The sequence below is a fragment of the Halyomorpha halys genome, unplaced genomic scaffold, assembly GCF_000696795.3.
Source record: "Halyomorpha halys isolate HHAL.00 unplaced genomic scaffold, Hhal_1.1 Scaffold1582.1, whole genome shotgun sequence".
In the NCBI taxonomy this organism is placed as follows: Eukaryota; Metazoa; Arthropoda; class Insecta; order Hemiptera; family Pentatomidae; genus Halyomorpha; species Halyomorpha halys.
In genome coordinates, this window is record NW_027106787.1 from 177,609 (window position 1) to 204,932 (window position 27,324).

Here is a 27,324-nt window from a genome sequence, read left to right on the forward strand (position 1 = left end):
AGGTGATTTCAATAAAAACTTCAGATTCTTGGAGATATTTTTAATCAATTATACATGACCTATTTTGGTCTATTACAAGTTGCCATCTTTCAGATAATTTTTTCCTTTCCCAGAAATTCTCAGATTTTTACACAATGAACTCCTCTATATGCAGTACTCGAGCGAATTAAAATGTTTCCCGTTAAGAGAGTTTTGAAGGAACCGAAATAACTGAAAATTTGTTGGGGCAAGGTCTGATCAATAGGGTGGGAGAGAGATCATGTCCCAGCCAAACTTCAATAATTTCTAAAAATTCGCTAATGGATATGCAGTCCAATAAATTCTTTTCTGTTAAATTGTGAGGAACCCATAATCACTTAAAGAAACATATCCCACAGTCCTCAAATGATTTGAGAGTGAGGGTTGTCTTTGACCAATGCTTGAATTTGGTCATCATCAACAACTGAAGGAGGACCCGAGTGCTTTGTGTCAAATCAAAATTTTCGGTTCTGAACCGAACAAACAACTTACGGGCGATGCTTTCTCCTGAGGTATCCCAAACACACTGCAAATTTTTTTAACCATCTGTGAAGCGGATTTTCCTTGTTTAGAAATAAAAAAATCATTGAATGATGAAAATGAATTTTTTTCTTTCATTTTGAGCAAGAAAAATACCAATTAAAAAGAAAGAATCTCGGTTGAAACTGATGCATAAAAGCACCTGAACTAATTTTTTTTTTTAGAATACGTAAACATTATTGACCAAGTAAACATGATTTTATAAACACAGAGAGGATTAAATTGAAATATTGAAAAACACTATGAACTTATTTTACGACCCAATAAATACATAAATAAATGGTTCAGTCTGAATAAAGCAAATTTTTAATATTGAAACCTCAATATAATGAATCCCTCCATATAACAAATTTTTTGACAACCCCATGGGATTTGTTATACCGAGGTTCTACTGTACTGTGTTTGTATCACTGAGGTTCTATTGTACTGTATGGTTATACCGAGGTTCTACTGTACTACATTTATTATACAGAGGTTTTATTGTACTGTGTTGGTTATACCGAGGTTCTACTGTACTACATTTATTATACAGAGGTTTTATTGTTCTGTGTTGGTTATACCGAGGCTCCACTGTACTGTATTGGTTAAATCGAGATTCCACTGTAATGTGTTGGTCATACCAAGGTTCCACTGTACTGTGTAGATTATTTACTTTACAATCCAATTGTATTGGAGATGTTTCTCAGTTTTATGCCACTTCATTCATTTTAAAAAATAACACTTGCTGGACATACAAAGTATATTAAGTTTGCTTGAATAAATCGAATTCTTCCCCAGGGAAAAGTTAAACAGATAAGCCCTATGGTTTACCAAGATTAGGAACAAGAAAATGTAGTTTGAGGAAGGAGGAATTTTGAGCTCCTAACCAAATTACCTAATTTATGGAAAATACATACACAGTCAGCAATAAAATAAAAATTTATACAATCATGATTTTAAGTATTTACTATAGACAATCATAAATAACACTAGTATAGATTTATTCGTTTTTGAAAAGTTTAAAAAAAATTGAATGATTGATCCTTGGATATATTAAGGCTGGCAATAGTTCAATAGCACAATCAGTAGTCATCACTATTGATAATGGTTAAGTTAAGGTTTCACAAAAGCTGTGAAAGTGATAGCAGCCACATCCACCACAATTATGTAAACAAAAACATTTGTTGTTGTGGCAGTTCTACCTGAAATTAGGATTTGCTTGATAGTGAGTAGTACTATCAACTCTTTCTGCATGTATAACATCTAACTGCTACATGCAGACTACTTGAAAGTGAACCGTTACAACTTATAATATTATAACATCAACTTCATGTATGTTACACTGAAAACTGAATATAAAATAAGGTTAACCATGATAGAGATTGTCGCCTTTTACTAAAATAACCAGTGAAAGTTGATAGTATACATGGCGGATTAGCTTTCATTGTGAGTGAAGATCAACTGCCAAGTGATTATTACTTTTTGGAGTTGTGTTTAAAAGTGATTTTGTTCTTGGAAATATTGACATTGTAATAAATTTACTAGGTACTTACATATATTAGATGTGGCAAACAATATTTCGGTCGTGGATAAAAACCTAACAAAATAAACTGAATTGAATTTATGTGAATTTTGACCTGATTTCCACTGAAAAAGATCCTTTGGAGATTGGTAAACTCCTTTTAAGCAAGTGAGAAGGAGCAGAAGTTAATAGCTGTGATTAAATAAAAATATTAATGATATAATAATAATAAATTAGGACAGAACTCAATAATAAGCACAGAATCAATATTCAGCAAGTCTAATAGCTGAGTACCATCAATCACTTCATTTTATTGCCAATAGATATATCTATAGCCAATAAAATAAAATGTTATGTTTCAGTTTGTATGGCATAAGTGAGAAATAAAAAACAAATTTGTTTTAATGAGAAAGAGGTGCTCTCTCAGTTATTAATATGAATTTTTTAAAACTTTTCCTACACTGTAGGCGAGATTGAATTTCACTGGTGTAAATGAGATTTAAATTTGACTATTCAACCTAAACTAAGTTGCTTAGTGTAAGTAGACCATGACTAGTGAATGTCAATCTTTCCAGAAATATGAACTATCATTATAACACATAGTCTATAAACTAATATGTCTTCTATATATGATTTTTGCTGTTGTATTTAATTATCAGTTTTAATCATTCATTCACCACGTAGAATTGTTAGTGAAGTTAGGTTCACTATCGTAGACAAGCTCTGTCATGTGGCAATGGGCCTTTAGACCATTAAAAAGACTGTCGATTGCAGTACTGACACATCATACTTTTTTCTAAAAGTCTAATCTTTTGTACTAAAAAATAATACGACAAAGCAAAAATGACATACATTTTAACTAAAGTAAGAAGGCTGGAACTTGGAATTCCATAAAAGATTTTGCTAATTAAAAAATACTATTTCAAAACCAACTGTTTTTTTTTTTTTGTTGATAGTACAGTCAATATTACCAAACCTATTGATCATAAGAGCTATCCAACCATTGCCAACCCTAAACATACACATTAGTAAACAAGCCATATCAAAAGTGTCACCATAAATAGTTCTGAGTTCCAGATAACTCGGAATCTGACAGAACAAAAAAATATTAAATTTCTTATGTTAATGTGCATCTCATAAACAAGCTCTCTCACCTACTCTCTCTCCTCTTATAAATTCCATAGCCCCCTCAAGTATATATATATTACAATAAAAAGTATCATAATTCAGGTGCTGGCCACATTATCTGACTGATAAAATGGATTTGTTTGTATTCTATAATTATTTACGTTCTATCTATTTAATAAATCTCGGAGGAAATATAAGGATTTCAATATGATAATGATCTTCTTCTTTTGTATATTTATTTTTAATCTAGGGAGCAATGAGGTTTCTGTACAAGTAAGGGAATTGGAAACTAACCTCAACATTTTTGGTTCGACCTCGGCTGGAGAGAAAAACTGTCCTCCTACCTTCATTGAGGACCCACTCAGCCTTCTATATAATGAAGTACCAGAAGATTCCCTGGGAAATAAATGCCATCCAAAGCACAAAAGCATAGAAATTATAATTCATAAAGCAGCCATATACTTGTTGTTATAAATAAATAAAAATTAAAAATAAATTTAAAAAAAGAACATTCTGTTACTATTAATGAAATGTCATCAAAGACTGCCAAACTTTTATTTATTAATTGAGAAATACAGAATTTTTCAGAGAAGTGCGAAAAGTTTGCATTATACAAATGTCAGTCCAAAGGTGAAAAGTTTTTAAGGCCTAAAAAAGTAAAATTAAAAAAAAAAAAAAAAGAATATTCTTTTAAAAAATAGAAAAGAAAAATATAACTAGATCACATTCACAAAAAACTGCTCTAAGCAGTTCACTAAGGATAAAAATAGAAATATTTTGTGATTATAGCTTATTAAAATTTTATTTTGCCATACAGCAGACCCCCGATAATACGTGATTTGTTTTTTAAGGAAAAATTGTGTATTACATATTCACATGCCATGGTATAAACAATTTTGATAATAGTTTCTTGTCTAACAAGAAATTGTCTAATCTGTAAAAACAGAACCTCTGAAACAGTAATGGGATGTTGAATCTTGTTCACGGTACTAGTTCAGGTTTTTATATTTGTTGACGATTTAAATTTTTGATCCAGAAAAGTATATCTGAAAAGCTATCATAGAATGGTGATAAGAAGACGGGGAAAATACAGAAAGAAATAAATACCACCAAAAATAAGGTCACACAAATGGGAAGAATGATAGTGTATATTTCCAGGTAAAAAAATACCATAGTTGACAAAAGAGAAATAGTCTGAGATACAAAGGTGATTTTAATAAGACCTCCTTAGAGAAAAGAGTATATAATCGAACTTCCCTTGATAAGCATATAAAAAGATGTACTACTACTGAAAGAAGATTCCTTAAGCAAGTAGTTGAAAAAACATAAAGAGACCATTTCTGAGATGAAATGATCAAAGAAGATTTCAAGTTTTATCAATCAATATTAGGATTGAGGAATGTCAAATAAACTGCTACACATGTAGCAGGTGTCATCAACCTTTTTTGTACCAGTGAGTACATTTATAGGCTACTTTCCGGCTGGCGGGCACCAATGTAGTTTTTTTGGAGATTAAAATAAATTTTAATAAAAAAAATTAATAATAAACAGGTCCAATCGATAATACAGTTCAGTAGTTTCCTCCATTCTCTTTAACTTTTATCTTCATGATACCATACAATCTACAATTACCTCCATAGCTATGTTTGCTGACGATACAGCAGTTTTTCACAACACAGTGATATGGTCAGAAATATACTGCGGGCTCACATCAATCTTCTGGAACAATACTTTGATAAGTGGATGATCAGTCTCAACATTCAAAAATGTATTTCAAAAGTTTTTATCCTTTGACACCCAGAGCAGACCCATCAAAACTGATTCTTAAAGGTAATGAATTACAATGGAGTTCTGCTAGTGAAGCAGTAAGATATCTTGGAAATCATCTCAATCGTCACGTTACTTGGAATCGTCACATCAATATCAAATCAATCAATCAACCTAATTAACAGTTAAGGTGCAGTAGCATACAACTTAGGCAAACAAGCCTCATCGCGAAGACTTGACCCAGGTTGAATCAATACATCCTGTAATTTACTCTTTATTGATTTATTTTTGTTTTTGTTATTATTTACTTTATTTTTTCTTCTTTAATTATTTTTACAACACAAGCTAATTTTTGTACTAACTCTATAAATATTATTTGTTTTCATTAATTATTTTATATGGATTATTAATTTTTATTTTAAATTGCTTTTAATTAAAATAATTAATGGTAATAGCATTCATTACAAACAGCTAGGGGTGCCTCTCCATTATCAACTCTTAAGAAATAACTAACAAACTTTTACAATAATCATGTAAGGCCAGCCGTGCCAATCTGTCAATAAAGAATTTTAAAAAAAAGTTGACAGTATTTTAACAGATACTGAAATTTATCATGACCTGACAGTGCTGCTGTACTGTCACTAAAGTAAATGTTATCATGATTATGTCATACAGTATACCTTGGTGGTATTTGGCGGATTGCACAAATGAATGCAATGGGGCTAGAACAATTCTAGCTAGGTTCAATGGAACAAAGTGGCAGTACTATCAACCATGGTAAATATTTTAGGAAATGTTTGTGCTTTGAACAGTGAAGAACTAATCCATTTTGGACTCTCCATTTTAGAAATACTTAATATTGAAAATAGTTATAACATTTTCAGAAAAAGAGAAAATTTCTAACAGACAAAAAGTCTAACAAGTTCCTTCTGTAACGAGTGGAGAAGATTATTTTTATAGGTTCAACTTGGCACAAAAATTATTTAGTTTTTCTCAAGAAGTAATTTATTATTTTTTACAGGATTTAACGGCCTTCCACAAACCCCTACTAGAGCAAGAAGAATCAGATTATCCTACAAGTTCTATTCTATACAGAGTAAGAAGGTCTACATTTATTTGGTGGGTGGAACATGAAATAAAAGTTAACAATCCAAGTTGAATTAAGTACCAGTCAGATATTTCTGGATAATTAGCGATTATCGAGAGTCTATTGTAAATATTAAAAAATCCATGAAAATAACTCATAAACCATTATCCAAAGATTATATTTGACCATCCATAAATATATATTTTTTTAAATATCATTGAACGTTCTGATAAATAATTTTTAAATATTCAATAAAGTAAAAAAAAAAAAGCAAAAATATATAAATAATCAGATGAGGAGGTTTCATTTCAATTTTAAATATGACAACAATCATTTCTAATCAACTAGTATATTTTTAACTCCATTTTGCACAAGATTTTTGTTGTTCGTGATTTTGAATAAAATAAACCAACTAATTATATTGATTCCAAATTTGTTATGGAAACCTAGAAAACACAGGGTACAGCCTCATATCAAAATTTAAAATTTGACAGAAAAAAAAATTATATTCTGCAAAGTTCATAGGGCAGTACACCTCCCTCACTGTTTAATCTTCTTACTTTACTTCTTTTATTATTGTTTTCTTCTGTGAAAATTGCTATTTCCGAAAATTATTTTCTTTTTTTTGGGAGGGAGAAGAGAGGAATTTCTATTAGCTAGGTTTATGTTCAGGTTTAAATTTCAATGTCAATGATTTGTCCATTGAGAAACTATTTGATCAATTATATCCAAACAAAAATTTGACTACAATTCAACAAACAGACATGGAACCAAATTAGTCTTCTAATGTCTAAAATGTAAAATGCGAATGAAATATTTCAATTCTGAGTCCATAGATTTTGTTATTGCTGAGTAGTGAGGAAATAACAAATCCTTTGAAAAGCTAATTAATGAAATCTCTGTAGTCATAATCATGAGATAGTCGACCGTAGATGACTTATACGAGGAGAAGATGGTTGGGGGATGCGGTAAAAATATAATACAAATAAGTTAAAATAACTTATTTAATTGTGCCAACATTTCGGCCAGAATTACTAGCCTTCATCAGGCTAAGAACAGAACAAGATAACAACCAATGAATACAGAAAATAAATGAATCTGAATGAAATCTCTGTAGCTTAAAAATGTCATATTTTAATATTTAATTTTTTCCATAAGATAATAAATTTATATAAGTGAGAGAGATTTCTATAATCTAAAACATGGGTTCAAAGATAAAAGAAGAAATGTTGAACAACAAATAGAGAAGAGATTTAATGAAAAATATATTAAATATTCTAATGAAAAAAGTGAACAAATATAAATAAATGACAGCACATTTCCAGTAGTTTTAGAATTATTTTCATGGATAAATAAAAAAAGATTTTTAAAAGGACTAATAACAAAATTTACTACGTCCAGTATTATCAAACTATTATTAACTAAAACCAAAATTTTGGAATTAAATAATAAATAACATTACTGAAAAAAAAATTTTTTTAATTTAAAAAACAAAAACAAGCAATTCGTAATAAAAATAACTTTTATTCTGAAAAAAAAATTATTACACTTCATGCTAATTTCAAAGATTAAGTTGTCTTTAATAGGAATACAATGATTTTAGGTTTAATGAATGGAAATAAAATGGCTAATAATAACAATTGAATACTAAACAATAAATATAATTATAAAAATCAGCATGTCAATAAAAAAAAGAATATGTTTCCTTTTTTATTGTTACTTATTTTGTTTTTTTTAAATCTCAATAAATTTGGTAAATAGGAAGCTATTTAAGTACGTTTAATGCCAAATTTCAAGCTCTCTAAAATGTCAAAAAAAAAAAAAAAAAGAAAGAAGAAAATGATAAGGTTTACTCACCAAAGAGGCTCAGGTCGAAAACTAGTCAGGAAATCAAGAAAAAGAATGACAATGCTCTTAGCAACACATTGAAACAAACATACCATTATTTAAAAGGAATAAAAAGAAAGAGAGAAAAAGAAATAAACTGATCTTAATAGATTGGAAAATTGGAAGAGTAAACAAAATAAAAAAAGAGAATACTTAGATAATATTTAAACATTACAAGAAAGGAAGGGAGAAAGAAATAATGTATGATACAAAATTTTAAAAGATGCATTATAAAGTAACTTTAATATAAGCATATTAAATGCACACATTGACGATTTATGACCACAGTCGCAATTACACAGCAAGACCAAACATACATCACAGTAACAAATAGAAAATAATTTTAACAATGGAAATAATCGTTAAAAAAACATATATATTCCTCAAAAGCTCTTCATTAGCAGACAACATCAAAGGACGGAACGTACCACATATAAATTAAAATATTTTTCCTTGAAACAATGCTATACACAAATATAAAGAACATAAACATAATAAATAGGCCATATACTTTACATAATTACTTTTCAAGTTAAATCTCTGAGTCAAACAACAATTTAAAGTAATATTCAGTAGTATTCCTGCAGCCTGTGCTAAGTATGTTAAATATACGACTTGGGAACCTCATTTAATATTAATATGCTAAATATGGCCAATGGCATACGCAACATTAAAATGGTCTGGGGCCTGCTAATCACAGCATATAGAATACATAGAGGAGGCTTGGCTTGCAACACTGTCAGCTAAGGGTATGATCTAACAGGCCAACGATCACAATACAATAAGCTTATATCAATAAGTCATTTCACTTTTTAGCTACATAATCACAGCTATTAGGCCATCTTTGATTACATTAAAATGACATAGAAGAGTCAGTTTAAATAACATTACATTGAAATGACTTTATAGAAGATAAAGTCTGAAAAACTACTACTAATAATAATGAAAGCAGAATCAAGAATATAAATAAAAATTATTTAAAATTAAAATATATTAAAAAAAAAAGACTAATCTGACTAAAATCCTTAAATAAAATATGAGCATAAAGATACTTGGAATGTACAATAATAATCAATTAAAAAAAAATTAAATGAAAATGAAAGATAAAAATAAATATAAATTGGGTAAAAATTTAATGATGAGAATAATCATAAGTAATTGCGAAAATTAAAAATTGATTCAAAGGTAACATTTTAATTAATTCAAATCTATTCACATAACTCATAATAAAGCAATGAAACTATGATATGAATGAAAATGATTCATTTACAGAAGTTTGGCCTTTGACAATTTATAAACTAATTATTTTTATTTTTTTAAATTTGATACTACAGAGGGTCCCAAAAGGACCTCAGTCACAATTTTATGAGAGAAAATAACATATTTTTAATTCATAAAGGCTCTCTAATATTTCTGGTTCCATTACTAAATATTCCAGATAGTTTCAAGCTAAAATTCATTGAACATGACAAGCATGAAAGAATTTATTCAAATAAGAAATGTCCTAAAAAGATATTTCGGGTTAGAAAGTCTTAAAAGGACCCAATGGTACTCGGAGGGTTAATAAAGCTAACAATTAGAATAACTAAAATAATAACCTTCATTTGAAATTAAAATAACTTTAAATAAGGTAGTGAAGGTGAGGGAAACTTAGCCCTTTAGGAATGGGGGAAAGCCGAGCATGCCATCTCTCTTGTAGTGACCTCTCAATGCATTCTATATTCTGTGCCCCAAGTAAGTGTCATGATTGTGTAAATAATAGAAACGTTGTCGAGAAAGTGATTATAAGATTTCATATCAAATGTTTGTCTTTCATTTATTGTTTCACATCAATGCCAGCTTATTTATTTTTATTTAAAAGTTTTTTTTTAATATTTAGGAGAACAGTACATAAAGATAATTCAAGCACAATAACACATTTAGCACAATTCGCATTAATACTCCTAAAGTCTTATGTTATTATTAAAATATCCTGATTCAAAAAATTGCAGTATTCATACTTGAAAAATACTTGATTTACTCTTTGACAGGTACAAACTTTTTTAAGGTTGAGAGTGCCCAAAAAGCATCTGCCCAATTCTAGGTTCCTTCCAAGAAATAATCACGTCTATTAAGCCAGGATACAACTATGATTTCAAGTTTTTAAATCCCAAAAATACGATCTCCTATTGTTTTAAATAAAAAAAATCCCTTCATATTACTTAGAACAGCTGCTAAGTCGCCTTACCGCCTAATTACCTTTAAACTTAAGCCCCCAGATTGTCCATCAGTATTTCACAATGCCAGTTAGTGTAAATTGTGGTCCCAGTAAGTATATAGTCGGCTAAAATACAGTTTGCCACTAAATAGCAAGAGACTGGATTTTTGTGCAGTTGCATCTTTTGTTTTCTAGCTTAAAATTTAGCTGAACCATAACAGAAATCCAAATCATAAAAAGATCTTAAAATTATGGTTGTTTTAAATTGAGTTTTCCAATCTTCTTAATTGGAATACAAAATCATTAAATACAGTTATACACTTGGCTTTTCAATTATGGACACAAATTTAGGTTTTTAATCAAAGCAAATTAGTTTTTGGAGTGTGTGAACAAACCTAATAAGCAATTAGTGAGTTTATTTTGATTCAAACGAGGTTGGATAAGTTTTTGATGTATTTATTAATATTAAAAATTATAGGATGAAGTTTATTTTTGCAGGATTTTTTTTTCCTATACAATTTTGAATTTTTACTGGACGGTTTTGTACGTTTTGGATTTTTCGCAGCACATTTTTTTAGTTTTTCAAAGTATTTCCAGTCTCTAATCATAGCAAATATTATCTCTAATTATAGGATAATATGGTCAGTTTCTGGGCTGCATAGGATTTCAGAGGAAGTCTTGAGCCATAAAAAAATAAATATATGTATATGATCAGTACCATACTTTGATACAATTTATAATCCCGACAAATCCAGCTACAATTCTACCCCTCAAGAAAAATTCTCTAAGCCCACAAAATTATAACTGGATACCTATTAGTTCAGATATTCTGATTGGGCCTCATTAAATTAAACAATTTTTAATTAGCATAATAAAATTTTTATAAAATAAATTTAAATATTAAGACTTCAAAGAAGAGGAAACACTGAATGAAAAGTAAATTAAATATTTTTTCATGAAAAAAAAGGTTCTTTATATTGGAGTTCTATAAAAATAAATAATTTGTTAATAAAGTTTAAAAGTATGATTTAAAAAAAATATATACATTTTTTAATCAGAAACTGAAAATTAATTTTGGGCTCATATGAAAAATGATATAAAATGGAAATTAAATTAGATTTCAAGCTAATGGTATAATCTAAAAAGGTATAAAATAAATTTCATGATGGGAGTTAAAGAAAAAGACTATCATCTATTCAGTATGACATTTTCTTCAAATTTATATAAAATGATAACTTCACAGAATTTTCAATTATCTGAAAAAAAAAAAAACTAGAGAATCAAGTTGTTTATAATTTTTCTTATTTTTCAGAAGTGCATTTCAAATACATAAATAGAATAGTTAAATAAAAATATGTAAATTATGTAAAAAGGAAACATACTATTTTAGTTTATATTAAAATATCATTCATTTCCAGAATGTTTATGAAAAGTAGAAAGTAATTTTTATTTTCTGTAACGAAAGATTATCTTGAAAACAGATGTGCTTGATATTGGCTAATAAGTAACTTATAAAAAAATAATATTTTAACAAGATCTTGAAATTAAATTCATACTGGAAAGGAAAATTATTTCTAAATAAAAAGGCGGGAAATTTTAAAATGAGTGTTGGAGATTTCATTGACAAATATAGAAAAATAAAAAAATCAGCTTTAAAGATAAGAGAAATAATTCTGCCTTTAATGGTTACCTAAAACATTTTAAGTCATATAGAAAACTATAAACTATAAAAATAATAACCCACCCCACTTATAAAGAAACTGAATAATTGGGATAAAACATTAGTTGATTAACAATAACCGATCACAGGCCTTTTTGTAAAAAAGAACTTATGAGAAATTGCTGCAAAATGGGGAGTGCAATAAGCAAATTTTTTCATCACTTGTCTCAGGCCATCATTTACCGAGGAGCCAACTAACTAAAGCTATAAACATAAAGAGATAAAGGTAATAATTTAAATTGCAAGATTGTAAGTTGACCATAAGTAATTAATGATGGAAAATGATCTGGATAGAGCTAAAAAAGTCAAAAATAAGTGGCGGTTAAGAACGCAAGGATAAATAATGAAACAATTTTAATATGATTAATTTATTTATTAAGAAAGATAATAAATAAACAAATCATAAGTGAAAAATAAATCACTAACAAACAAATAATAAATTTAAATACTCGGCAAAATGACAGTTTCCATTTTTGTGGTTATACTATTCCAGTTCAATCAGTTTAAAGTAGGCATTTTCCAAGCTGCAGCAACAATTCATTAAATAAGAAAAAAAAACAGCCTGTCTTTAAAGAAAAAGTGTTTATATGTATACATGAGTTTAAAATTGATAATGATAAATAATAAATTCTTATAATATTTGAGGTAACTGAAAAAGGGGAGGGGATGTGGCAGCAAAAGATTTTCTGCCAAGAGCATCAGCTACTGAAAATTAGGACCTGTTTTGTCTACTGAAAGTATTAAGAATCAAGAAATCATAATGATAAAAAGAACACGCAGTTGAAAATGCATCGCAACGATTGAAGTGTCTTCACAAAGTTAAAAATTCCAGACAAAATTTAATGATGTTTCTTTGAAACTGTAAAGGTTCTCAAATAAATTATTATGGGTATTCATGCAAAACAACATGAAATAAGAGCATTATCACCTCAAGTAGCCATAATGAATCTATATTGTCCAGGGTGTTATAAAAAGGTTGATATTTTAAAGAGATTGAAATGGACATTTATAATGCAAAAAATGAACATTTATACTGCAAAAATGAACATATATATTGCAAAAAATGCTTGTTCCAAGTATTGACCTATCTTTTTACACATCTCATTTGTACAAGACATAAATTTACATTCATTATCTAAAATTACATAGCTGGACATACAGGATGTTTCAAAAAATTATTTTTGAAAACCATTTTACAAATCAAATGTGGTCTATTGTAGATAGAAAATTTAATTATATTTATTTATTCCATGTTTTCAATGGTTTTACCAAAACACAATTCCAAAGGATTTGGAAAACCTTCTATTAATGACTGACAACCAATCAGTAATTCACTAGAGACTTTACTAAACATCCTCTAATCAAATTGGATTTAGAATCTAATTTTTTGATAAATTGGTTTTTAATTTTACTGAATCTTGGTTCTTTTATTCTTAAATGAGGTTAAAACTCAACTCGGATGAGCAAAATCTTTTACTTAATATATAAGAAATTAAAATGCCTAATAATATATTTAAAAAAAAAAAAAAAAAAAAGAGCCCTTTAAAAATATTACAACATTGAGAACACTCTTTCAATAAGATATTGATTCTGTAAGTTCTAAATTGTGTTCGACAATATCTTATTACCTCTTTTACTTTATAAAAGTTAGTATGAATGCTCTATTATAAAAACTAACTTAAAAATGTATTCAAATTAAATTACTAGGTGCCATTTTGGAGTTAGGTTGGCTTTATCTTAACAATACACCAAACCACAATCCTTCCTCACCTTGAAAAGTGCCCAATTAACTACTTTAAGCTTTGGAGTTTTGATCAAAAGCCTTTAATTTGAAATCCAATAGAGGGATAAATACATTACTAGGCATTTGCTGAAAATAATTACAACTTGAATTTTTTTTTTTTTCAGATTTCTGACAAGATTTTGAAATCTCTTGTACACTTTTCGATGTTTTTGGAAAGAGGTCATTATCAGGAGAATCATCGAGCCTAAATATTCTTTCACGAACTAAAGTGAAAACTAATTAAATTTACTTAAATTTCATTCTACCTGAATGTTCTCGTATAATGAATATTTTTAATGATATTTCACATAAGAAGACATAACGAAAATTTTTGATTTATTTTGGGAAATGGTCAATTTTTGAATAGTAAACATACAGAGCTCTTTATGGAATCAAACTGTAGCAAATTTTATAGAATTTAAAATTTATACAGAAAATTTATTCTGTAAAGTGTCTAGTTTTAGAGTTATTTAGTTATTTAGTAGTAATTGAAAAAAAGTGCAAACATTGCAGTTAAAATACAAAGTATTATTCTAGTTTCTACAGAATCAAACTTAATAAATAAAAAATGAAGATTTTGATTATTTTTGGATAATATAATCAAAGTTTAATAATTAAAATAGTAATAGAAAACCAAAGTTTTTGCTTGTTTACCTGCCTTATTCATGAGTACTGTGGTACATATTTTAACTGGTCTATTGTTATATGTAGTGATGTGCTATATAATTATGCTATATAGGGTATAGTATCATAAATATTTCCAAAAATGTTTAAGGTGATAATAAAAAGTAGATTTTTTAAAATCCTAAGACAAGAAAATATGTTATACAAATATCTCCTTATACAATAATGTATGTTATTCTAAAGCAGTGATGTGCTATGTGCAAAACATATAAGGTGTCGACACAATGTAGCCAGTGAGTGCGTTGTATTTCTGGGTGAGATGTAGTTATGTTTACCATTTTTATTTACCCTCATTTTCATAATTCAAAATTAGAAAAATTCAAATATCTACATTATATATTACATTTACAAATGACAATAATGAAACTAGTAAATTAATTAATTGTTAATTTAAAAAAAATCATGTTTGCAGTGTTTTAAAAGAAGTAAAAGAGGTAATAAAAAAAAAATATTGTAATGCAACTTTGATAAGTTCCACGTGAAGGGGGATAAAATTATTATCCAATTTCAAGCACATCTTATTGTGTCCGTTACTTCAAGTCAAAAAAGGTGAAAAATGAATCTTAATAAATTATGAATATAACATAACTGATGACAAAGGTAACAAAAGAACATGTTTAAGGCCAAACAACACAACATCCATTAATGCAAAAGACATTGACTACTTTACATAAATTAAGAAAAAATTAACTTATTTACCTCCTCTGAGACTGTCTAAAAGAAGTGATGACCACACCAGCTTTACTTGAGTTTTGGGGGGACTCGTGCTGGAAGCTAGGTCGCGGAGTCCCGCCTTCACCTTCAAGTCCGGCTGTTGATCGTCGACCATTATAGTAGCCCTGAAAATTCATGATATAAATAGAACTTGAGTTCAAAATATTAAGTAAAATATCTTGTATAAGCAGCGGGTAATCTTTAGCAGTTAATCAAACAAACATTCTGAATCCCTAAGAGGTTCAAGAAAAAACTATTGATCTTTCATAGAAACCTAGACTAAGAATATTTAACAAACCTGAGCTGTTGAACTGACAATAGAGGCAGAGCGTGAACTCACGGCACTAATGCCTTCTTCATCCCAATCGTCACAACTAGCTGGGGGAAGTCTTCCTCCTCCTACTCCACCTCCTTCCCAACTTTTTCGTTTTGTTTGCCGTCCTCCACTCCTTTCCATTAAGTACCTAGAATAATCATACTACATTGATTTATTTATGTACAACTGGAAAAAAACTTATTAGTAAATTAAAAGTAATTTTCTACTAAATAAAAAAATTGTGGTATTTCTTCCCAATAAATTAAATGCATATATTAAGGAATAAAGGTAATGTAATCAGCCGAATTTTCTATACTTAATATCTATGGTGTAGACAACAAGAATAAATATAAGAACCAATGGTAGATTACTGGCAGGGTAAAATCTCTCCTCTGGAGTATTAACATACTCCAAAGACACATAAAATGACATGCTAAAGGAACAGGTCCAAAAGGTAATCATGTGTAATGTTTAGGAAAACAGATATTTAAAGTAAGAGAAAGTATTGAGGTAATCAGTAAAATATTAAGAGTTATTGAGAAAATGAAATAAGGGCATGGTATGTAAAAAGAATGAATGTAGGAAAACCTCAATTGATGATAAAATGGTAGGCTGAAGGTGAAAGAGAGGAAACATTGTAGGGAATAAATAGATAAAAGCCTAGCCTGTCAAGTACTGACAGAAGAGACCAAAAGAGTAAAGTTTAAGAAATGTTCATAGGAGAAGAAATCGTCAAAAGGGTAAATTATGAGGAAAATAACACATTTTATATGTTCTAGTATTTAATTAAATTTATGGCGTACTTTACATTTCCACTAGCTTTGTGAAAGCTAAGGTTCTCTCTTTTGAGAAAATTACAACTTTCAATTAGTTTTTCTAAAAGAGAACCTTTCATTGTATTTACAGACTTTTTCAAAAGTCTGTAAAGCTATCACAGCCCTATGAAGGGGCTAACCGTCGCATAATAAATAGTTATGAACTATTTTTGTTCTTTTTGACCGCAGCCCTGACCATCTTCTTCATATTAGAAATTATATTGTCAGTTATCTATATACATAATACTTTCATTGTATTGTTTGTAAAGTTATTGGAAATGTACTTAGCACACAGTGAAGTAATCCAACGATATTACAATCTTTGTAAAAGATAAATTATATAAAACCAAACAATGTTAGTTACACAGAATTGAGGCAGAAGCTGGGAAAATTATTTTTATACCCAAAAGCCCTTTTTCTGGAGATCGAACTTTTGGAATCTCTGATATCCATTATATTACAAAGTCTCAAAACTGAATCATAACTTTCAAGCTAGCAGCTACAAATAATTAAAGCTAATCTCATACATTAATAAATTATAAACAAAAGTTTAACAGGTAATTTATAAAAACATGTTCTCAGGCCAATTACCATATTAATTGAAGGGCATAATAAGAAGGTTACTCCATTCTTGGCCTTCTTTTTAGTTTGACTGAAATCTGAATAAATTAATATATCCCAGATTATCCCAGTTATCATAGTTATCCCACTTTCAATCTTTAGCTCCAACATTCTTAAATAGCATTACCTCCCTCTTGAATTAAAGTAGCCCCTACACAGTTAGTGGTAATTACTAATCATACAAAAGCTAGGCTGATTCAATCACGAACCGAACCTACCTACGCAGTCAAATTGGGAGCAACTTGTGTATGAGATACCGAACAGTGTGAATCTTGTGCAGTCTCTTTCAATTGGTAATAAAGACAAAGCTTGTTTGGCTGTGACATTTGCCTCATAGAATAAAGATTATACTTTCTCCATGAATTATCGTATTTCAGAATCCATCAGTCTTAAACTTATACGATCAATCAGAATGTCAATCTTTGGTTTTACTGAACGTGTAATGGTCTCTTGATAGTGAAAGAAGGACGAAGCTATTGGTACTACTTTCTCATTGGCTCGATAACCGACAAAAAGTAACTAGAAGTATTTTTTTTCTTTAAAACTTGCAATATTAAATATTTTCCGATCTATTTTACGTTCATATCGCCTAATTTTAAAATATTCTTTTCAATCATTTTTTGCATTCTCGTGTTAACCATTTCGTTATATTGCTCATCTATAACTGCTCCTTAAATCAATAGCGTGAATCTTCCTTCAATAGTTATTTAGTATTTTTTTCAATAGTATTTATATCCTAATTTTTTTAAATATTTATTTAATTTAGAATTATCTTTATATTCAGTTTCAAACGTCATCAACAATCAATTTCCGCTTTGCTCAAACTGTTTTTCTTCCCTTCCTCACTGGTATAACCTTCTCAAGCAGTTAAAATTAGTTGTAATAATACTTGACCAAGTCCCATAATATTTGAATTTTCTTGCTTCTACTTATGGACATTCTATTCTCTCTTTTATTCTTTACTTATTCTTTTTTCCTTACACATGTTATTTACTTCTTCTTCTTATTGCTTTCAGTTTCACAACTTGCCAACTCTGGCATATTTAACGTCGTCGTATCTTACTTTTTCTTTGTAATTTTTCATTATTTACATATTTGTTCTTGTTCGATTTTTCATTTCTGTAATATTTTCTCATTTTCCAATTGTTTTTGTTATTATCTTATATTATCGCTATATAACAGGTCACCTTATATTGTTTATTTTTTTAATTTATTGTTTTTTTTATTCTCTTATGGCTGTTGTCTTGTTTTTTTCCTCTGCCCAAATGAAGGTCTGAAATTCAGGCCGAAATAAAGAAACTTAATAAAAATAAGTTCTGCTTATTTATGTTCATCACTTAACTGACTGAATAGAAAGATGTACAATCAAGAACTAACTTACCATTAGTAACTAAAAAATTATATTGATATATTAAAAAGGAGCAGGATTTGTTGAGAAGCCCTTACATCATTATTAAAGGTAATACCCCTAAAGGTATGTTACTGATTACTTTGTATGAAGTATTATAGTATGATAGAGCGTATGGTGATTAAGGTATTTTTGAGTGCGATAAGAGTGTTTCATTACTGTTTCCAGGGAAAGTGAAAAGATTAGGACATCATCAACTGGATCTTTTCATATCGCTCATGAATTCCATCAGTGTACAGCAGTCCTCTGCCATTGATAACAAAGATTTAATGACATTAGTCCAGAAAAATATTGGTGTGACTAAGATGTCCATGACAATCATTAAATCTGATTCTTCAACAGCAACAGAACTGAAAGATGAGTATTTTTTTCTCTTTATAAGATTCTATTTTTTTAAATCTGACTGTGTAAATAATGTCTTGTAACAATAATTAAAGAGTTTTTCAGCATTTAGTTCTGCTTCTATTTGTATAGAGTTAGTTTGAATGTTGGTGTAATTAGGAGGCTGTACCAATCCTTAAAGCTTCCTAATTCACTTTAACAAAAGGAGAGCAGGATTCATATAACGCAGTGTTATTTTTTAATCTTAATATATTTATTAAAAAAAAAAAAATCAAAAACTGAACTTGAGAAATATTTGATGTACTTTACCAAAATTTTGTTCAATGGAGCTACTTTCTTATTCCTACAGACTCTTCAATTTATGATAACCATAACACAGAGTTCGAAAAATACAAAATCCTTAAAATTCGAATACAAATTAGTTCTGCCCTCAGAGAATCAGGGTTGTTGGACTTGTCACCTTTCTAAAATAAATGATTCAATTCAAAATTTACTTTTCAATAATTAACAATGAAATAGTACCTTTCAGATGGAAGTGGAAGATCTGTATATTGCGTAGATTGCTGTTGAGTTGGACAAGTTACGGGATGATGACTCATTGCTTGCTGGGTAACTGTTTCAGTATGGGGCATCTCGGATTCAACCAGTGTGGTAGTACTAACATTACTAGGGGACGAAGAAGCGCTAACTACTGTATTTGTTTCAGCTAAAATAAAAATATAATTTTGAAATAAAAATCCTAAAAGTTTTAAGCTAAAGATTTTAGCTAATTAACCCATTAAGTAATACATTATAGAAAGAAAGACAAATAAATTTTAACAAAGTAAAATTTCATTATAAGCTCTCCTAGAGGTAAGAGAAAAAACAAAGTTATTACTAGGAAATCATTAAAGGTACTTGAATTTTTATATGTAACATAATGTGCAAATAAAAACAGCACTTCAATCTACATTCCTGATGGTCCTATTTTTTAAAGTAAAAATTGATTTATTTTATATATTGTTTTCTTAAAGTAGCATTGTTTATTTTGAAAATTAAGAATTTTCTTATTTAATTATTTATTCAATTCTTCGAATGTTTTACCTTGAACTTAAGAAGACAAGGAAAAAAAATGTTTAGTGGATCTAATGTGTTTCCTAATTGGTTTCACATCATGTGCAGAAACAATCTGAGCCTATTTTTTAAAATGTTACATGATGTTCAAGCTCTGATTTATTTGGACATGAGAGAATTTTTTTATTTCAATCAAATTAATCACTCTTTAATTTGATTAATTTAAATTCTATTACAGTCAAAGATTTTTGTGACAATTTTTGTTTGGTCTTGAAGACATAGGAACTGAAGGAAAAATTGGATCTGCATCTGAAAAATGAACAAGTTTAAGATTTATAGAAACATCTTTTCTAAACAATCAAAATTTCCAGGAATTCCGTTTCCAGAATCAATTGTAATATTGTTTCCTTCCGGTCCAATATTTAAAACATCAAGTCAACACATTTTATGTTTAGATACATATTCTTAAAAAATTAAAGTAAAATATAATTCAGAGTATTATAACTATGAAATCAGATTATTATAACTAATAGTGTCATCAGAAAACTACCTATCAAATGGATCAAGGAAAAAGAGCCCAAAACCGGTAAATTGTTATCGACAGGAACCTTTTAACAAATTCTTACTTTGTATGACAAGTTAAATTTACAATTTTTGACAAATTCTTCTTTTTTATTGAAAATGAAATATTAATTTCTTAATCATTACCTGTTAATGTTTCTGCACTAGATGAGCCAGCAATGGCCTCTGGAATTGCTAGATGTGAAGGATCAGGCTGATCGACTCTTATACTAACCTTTCTTCTAACTTCCAATTTCATTCCGGTGTCTTTAGTTTCCTTTATTAGGCCCATATGTTCTTCTTCATCTAAAAATTAATAAAATGAAGAGGTACCCATTCCATTCCAAAAAAAAACACTAATCTATTTAAGTACACTAACATTTCCTATAACTTCCTCGCCAGTGACTTCTGGGAAATCCTTGTGAATCATAACTATGGCTGCGATCCCTGTCACTTGCTTCAGAACAGTAACCTATACCATAAAATAAAAATACATTTTATTTTGTTAATGGCTACAATGTTAATAGAATTTTAATAACTAAATAAAAATGAATAACTCTCAATATTATTGATACATAAAATTTTAGAAATTAAATGGTAATGAAAATAAAATCACCTGAAACAGAACTTGCACCAGAAGTTCTTCTTGGTGATGCAGAACTTCTTCTTCTTTCGGGATCGAAAAGGTGAAGTGCGGAAAGCATGTCATCTCTTCCTTCCATTGTTCTGACATAACAAGAGACAAGGAAAGCTACTTTCATGATAATTTGAAACTAAAATATTTTTTTAAATAAACAATTAACTTTCATAATATACAATAAAGAATAAAATAGTAAGTATTTATTTAAAACAATATAAAATAGATGAATACTATGAAATTATCGTTATGACTAGAAAAGTTCATTGTGAAACATTTGTACTATAAATAAAAAATGAAATGAACATAAAAAAAAAAGTTTTAAAAAACAGAACACTTGTGATCACTATTTTTTTTTTTTATTTAAATAAAATCTATCCCCACCATAAACTAAATTATCCATTTCTCTTAAAATTATGGAAACATTCTATAATCTTCTATCCTTGGAGTTATTTGCCTGTTGGATAATAAAAATATAAACGACATTTACCTTGGATTCCAAGGCCCATGAAAACAGAAATAAAGTCTTGAAATTTTATTGTTTTTAGGATAACCAACAGTTGGATCCTTAGAGGAAGAAATAATCCTCTGTGTGTTTTTTGTTGTTGCAAACCAAAAAAAAAAAAATTTTGAAAAGAAAATAAAAATATAAAACTGAATGGGTTATTAGCCAATTCATTGCTGATATAGAATGTAGTCAGTTATTTTTTGACAAATTGCCTCGCTTATCATGAAAATCGAATCCTATTCATGCCGAAACTAAGCAATATTAACCAAATTCAGTTGTATGACTTTTTGTCTCTATCCTCAGGATTGAATCTTAAACTTTTCTTTACTTATGAAACATAAAGCCTTTTGCTTAGAAATGGATACCTATTATGCCAATAGGATGCATAGTTTTTTTTATATTATTAAATATGAAGTGACTTTTTTTTTTTATTCTTTGTTATTAGTTTATATATAGGATCTTTAACTCATCATTTTTGTAAAATTACTACAATTGACTATTTATTTTATGTATTTCACAGGCTAACATAATTTGTACTGGGGTTGTCCCATAAACAAATAAATAAATTATTGTTATTCATAGTAGTATAAATATAGTAGTAGTCAGTTGTCAAAAGCAAAACTTGGGGACAGGAATTAAAAGACTGCTGCCTTATACCCACAGTGTCTAAATAGATTTCAATTAATACTAACCCATTATACAGTGCTGATTAATGAAATAAATATTGTTTGAATAAATTATTTGCTACAAAAATATCTGCAATTCTTAATTTTATTACAAAAATTATTACTTTAAAATTATAATAAAACATCAATAAGAATATTTTACATGAACTGATCAGTGGCTTGAAGATCAGGAGGATCAGCATTGTAGAAAACTTTCTTAAGAGCTTCAATGACGGTAACACCATCAGTAAATACTCTATACGTAAGAAGGAATGTATTCAGGAAGTCTATCGACAGAAAGCGAAGATCGGTTAATCGTTCTAAGAGACGTTCAGGAGTAGCATAGCGAATCTGAGGAACCTGTAAATAATATAATTATCTGTTAATATCATTTATAATAAAAAAACATGAAGTAGATATACATAGCTGAAATTGGCTGTATTGTTAAATTTGAACCATCCGATAGTAGACTATTTTTCAATTTTGAAATTGCTTAGCTTGCAACCTTTGTCCAGAAACATAAAAATTAGAATTTAGCAAACTTTTATCCTTTCTACTATTCTATATAGGTGTGAAACATGGCCTCTTACATTAAGGGACAAACAGTCCCTTAAGCTTTATGAAAAAAAATATTGCTTAAACTATTCAGAACAAAGAAGGATGCACTAACTGGAGGATTTAGAAGGATTCACTATGCCTAATTGTGTGAACTGGATCTGATAGATATAATTCAGTTGATAGTATTGTAGCAAATAAGGAGGGTATGTAAGGTTGTAGGGCTTAACAATGAACTAATACCTAAAATGTTAGATAATGAACCGACAGGTAAATGTCCTAGGTTTAGGCCAAAACTTAGGTGGGAAGATTGTCTCAAGACTGATCTGGTAAATTGGTATACTATTTGAGCTTTATTTGACCACACCCGTACCAAATTCCATTTATTTATACACACAGTCAATCAGCAATCTTCCACTCAAAGATTACTTTCATACCTGCTGTTTCACCACCAATGGGTTAAGAGAGCAAAAGATGTACAAGGACTACAGATAATAATAAAGGCTTAGGGAGCCCAAAGATTCAATGCCGATATCAACAATTTCTTTCCACAAGCATCTGTGCAGTGATGCCCCCAAAAACCCAAATCCTCCAAATCAGTCTTGAGACAATTTTCCCACCTAAGTTTTGGCCTAAACCTAGGACATTTACCTGTCGGTTCATTATCTAACATTTTAGGGATTAGTTCATTGTTAAGCCCTACAACCTTACATACCCTCCTTATTTGCTACAATACTATCAACTGAATTATATCTTATCAGATCCAGTTCACACAATTAGGCATAGTGAAGCCTTCTAAATCCTCCAGTTAATGCAACCTTCTTTGTTCTGAATAGTTTAAGCAATATTTTTTTTCATAAACCTCAAGGCACTGTTTGTCCCTTAATGTAAGAGGCCATGTTTCACACCTATATAGAATAGTAGAAAGGATAAAAGTTTACTAAATTCTAATGTTTAAGTTTCTGGACAAAGGTTGCAAGCTAAGCAATTTCAAAATTGAAAAATAGCAAATGTTTCCTGCCTTCAGTGCTATGTTATTTGAAGGAGGTTACCCAGGCACTTGAACTTCAATTTATTATGACTATATATTTTTAAAAAATGGTGCATAAGATTTCAGAATACAGAATAATATAACATTTTATCATGTAATATACATATATTAATTACCTTGCAGGAATTGAGAGTACGGCTAAATCTAATGTCTACATCATCTTTGAAGAGTTTAGGATCGTTTTTAATTGACTGTGGCATGGTAACTGATGATGTGTCAGACATGGAACTGTGCAAAAGGTCGTTAAAATGTACATTATCCATACACTGTAATAAAAATTAATAATAGATAAATAAATTTTATAACCATTTTTAAAAAGTTTTAAAATAAATACATCTTAAAGTAGTAACCTGACTGATGTCTGAAATCCAAGCAGCTTTCTCTTGTATCGTTGGTGCGATTAAAAAGATTGATATCTGATGTCCCATTGAACTACCCTTACCTTCCAGGACAATTTTGAAATCTCGGCCTCCGAACTCATTGACTAAAGTTTCTGAAAATAGGAAAATTATCAAGTTTTTTTTTTTAAGACAATCATTTGAAAACCTCGATTTATTTCAGTATTATATGTAAAATATAATTTTATTATTTATTTTATTTACAGTAGAATTTTTGTTATATTTTACTGATTAAGAACACGTTTAATTCTTATAAATAAACTAAATAATGAACATCAGTCTCAATGAGAAATATAGCTCCAATGATCCAGTTACATCACACCAAAGGTCAGTTTTCATCATTCAAAGTAGGTACAGGTTTTATCCCATCTAGATATCACATCCAGTTCACTCTGTCTCCACAAGCTGTTATATCATATCTATATTATCTGTGAAGGCTAGAAGTTGAATGGATTTAGTGAGAATCATACCGTTTCTTTCATCAGAGTTCCTTATCACCTCTAGTGCTGAGTTGAACATCAGGCATTACAGGCCATCAGGTCCCTTGTGGTCTCCTACAGATCTCCTGTAATCTTATTTGACACATTGATTCTATCATCAGTAGCTCTTTAAGAAGGATCAGTTCCACAAGGATTTTCATGAATTATTATGGAATGTATATTGCAATGTTAATTTCCCACAAAACTGTTTATATTAGGTGGCTACAATTGATTTTTTTTTTGTAACAATTAAATTGTAAAATTGACCACCAAAGTTTCCTGGTTTCAGATATTCCCTGCATTTTAATGCAGTAGAACTCCTACCATTTCCTTTTTAAACAAAATTGCCAACGTCCTGTTTCACCATTTATTCTCCCTCACCTCAAATATGGTTGTTTGGTTTAAAAGTGTATCTTTAATAAAATTGAAAATAAACATTAAATGTTAAAGAAATGTTTCCCACAATTTATTTTTGACATCACCAAAGATACTCTCATTTCAATGCACTATACAGAGTTTAAGTATCTTTTCTGTGATAGCTGGAACAAGTATATACTTCCTTGATATATTGTATTATCCAATCCCACTACCCTACTTACTCTGTCATTACATTTTATGTATGTATTAATTCATTGCTAACATCGAAGTCTCCATGGCAGTCATTTAAATCTGATCCTTTAATTTAGGAACCAAATTGTAATAATCGTTCAAAAAAAGGATATTTATTGACCAAGAGGTTTGCCAAGATAGATTTAAAAAAAAGATTATTTTACTCTGGAAGATTAAAACTTGGCTAAAATTAAAGGTTGGCTCAATAAAAATAGTATACCCAGTTACTATTTGAATTTTTTTTACCGCACACGGACCATATTCCATTCATTTATTTTACTCTGTTTTTGAAATTACCAGGCATGTAATATATTAATAAAATTCCTAGTAATTGAATGAATTTGAAAACCAATATTTTATGCAAAGTATTGCCCTTTGTTAGCTGTACATTTTTCCTATCAATCTGACAATTTGTCCTTAAAAAAAAAAAAAAAAAAAAAAAACTTCCTCTTTTGAGGTAAACCTGTTAAGCTATTTATGTAAAGGAAGCTGAGTAAGTGTGTGTGTGACCCATTTATGCCAATAAGTAATTATGCAAATTCAGATGGAAAAAGTCTGAAGAGTTTCTTAACAAAATGCCTCAATCATTTCCTTGATTGGTTTTGCGATATTATCATGAAGCAAAATGCCTTTTTCAAGTAATTTCTTATATTCTGGTCATTTTCCACACAAAGCTTGATTCAGATCGACCATTTGTTATCGATAGAATACAGTATTAACAGTTTCCAGTTAATACTGGCTAAAACTAGGTTTTAGCAGTCCATAGTAGATCACACCATTGTGATCCCACCAAACACGAAGCATCGTCTTCTGCCCATTTCGATATAGTCTTGCAGTCAGTGTCAATGGATTTTTGGATTTGCCCTTGACCTGTTATGATTAGGATTCTCGTAATCTAATTTTTTTTGCCAATCATAATTCTTTGGAAAAATTACTTTATTTTTTATCTGGTGAGCAGCATTTCACAAGTAGTTTTACGATTTTCCTACTGTCTTTCATTCAGTTCACATGGAACCTATTTTCCCATCTTCTGGATCTTTCCCATGGCTTCCAAACATTATAACATTGGATGGCTTTTCATGTCACATTTAATTGAACTGTGAGTTGTTGGGTTTAAATGTACTCCTTGCAGTTCCCTATCTTTAATATGTTTGGTAATCTTCCATGTTATTTGCTTCTTTATTGCCTCTTTTGAATTTTTTAAATAACTCAAAGAACAGTGATTTACCAAGAGCTTGCTCTTCATAAGCTTTGATGAGTTTTGAAGCAGTTTTCTTTGAATGGTAACAGAAAAACAAAGAACAAGAGTAACACATATATTTTTTCTTTAACTTCATTGATCAATATTATTGATTCGAAATATTACTAGGAATAATAGTGAAATTATAATTAAATTATTGATTCTATATATTACTCTAAATAATGCTGAAATAAGTCGAGTTATTTAAAAGATGTATTAACTACATTTGAAATATAAGCAATCATTTTAGTTTTTTATTGAATTTTTTTTTGTATACTTTAAAATATTTAAAATTGAAGGAAAGCCACTAGTTAGTTTATGAACATTTTCTGATTAAATTAGATAATTCAGTAACTAATAATTCAACTTTGGACTGCAGCTACTTTGATTTCAAATGGACAGGAACTTTTTTGGGAGCTTTATGTTAACTTAGTTTATCAGGAAGAGAATGAAGATATCGCTCTACAGAAGAAAGATGATTTGGGTGGTGGTAAAATGAGAATGCTCAAAAATAGTAGAAAAACCTATTTATTAGACTCCAATGTTCTGCCCCACATTGCAGAGCTTTATCAGTGCTAAATAAACAAGATACAAAAATTGTGAAGTATGCGAGTACTCTAAGATTATATAAAGAAAATATGTAATGTTATAGCCTACCATACTCTACAATGTTAATATCTCCTTTATTCAGCTCCGAAGAAAACTTATAATGTGGGGTGAAACTTTAGTGTCTAACTCTCTACTTTTTTTTGTTTTAATACTTTTTGAATACCATTAGTTGAATGCTACTTGTACCATCTTCCTTCAATTATAGAGGTCCAACTATTTTCCAATATTGCTCTATAAGAATCTGGCCCTTTCTGTTCCCATTTAGGCCAGTGAAATCCTCATCTTTGAAAGAAAGAATCTGCTACGAATATTTGGCCTTGTCATTGTTAGTGACCACTGGAGAAGAAGAAAGAATATAGAGCTATATGAGATATTTGGAGAAGCGAAAATGATAAAAATTATTGGAGCAAGCAATCAAAAATAAAAATAAT

General features: G+C 29.2%; 1 protein-coding gene across 7 annotated transcripts in view; it reads right to left on the reverse strand.

Moving 5' to 3' along the window:
• Positions 1–27,324, reverse strand: part of LOC106690118 (ras-specific guanine nucleotide-releasing factor 2) — a gene marked incomplete at its 5' end in the record, with an annotated part of 95,505 nt that overhangs the window by 31,295 nt on the left and 36,886 nt on the right. For 6 of the 7 annotated variants that reach the window (XM_067045095.1, XM_067045094.1, XM_067045093.1 and 3 more), the window contains 10 exon segments: positions 3,482–3,583; positions 15,012–15,151; positions 15,325–15,490; positions 19,051–19,234; positions 20,290–20,448; positions 20,522–20,614; positions 20,759–20,868; positions 22,116–22,312; positions 23,675–23,824; positions 23,909–24,051. In XM_067045095.1, the coding sequence (XP_066901196.1) occupies positions 3,482–3,583; positions 15,012–15,151; positions 15,325–15,490; positions 19,051–19,234; positions 20,290–20,448; positions 20,522–20,614; positions 20,759–20,868; positions 22,116–22,312; positions 23,675–23,824; positions 23,909–24,051 (1,444 nt within the window). 7 annotated transcript variants of the gene reach the window in all.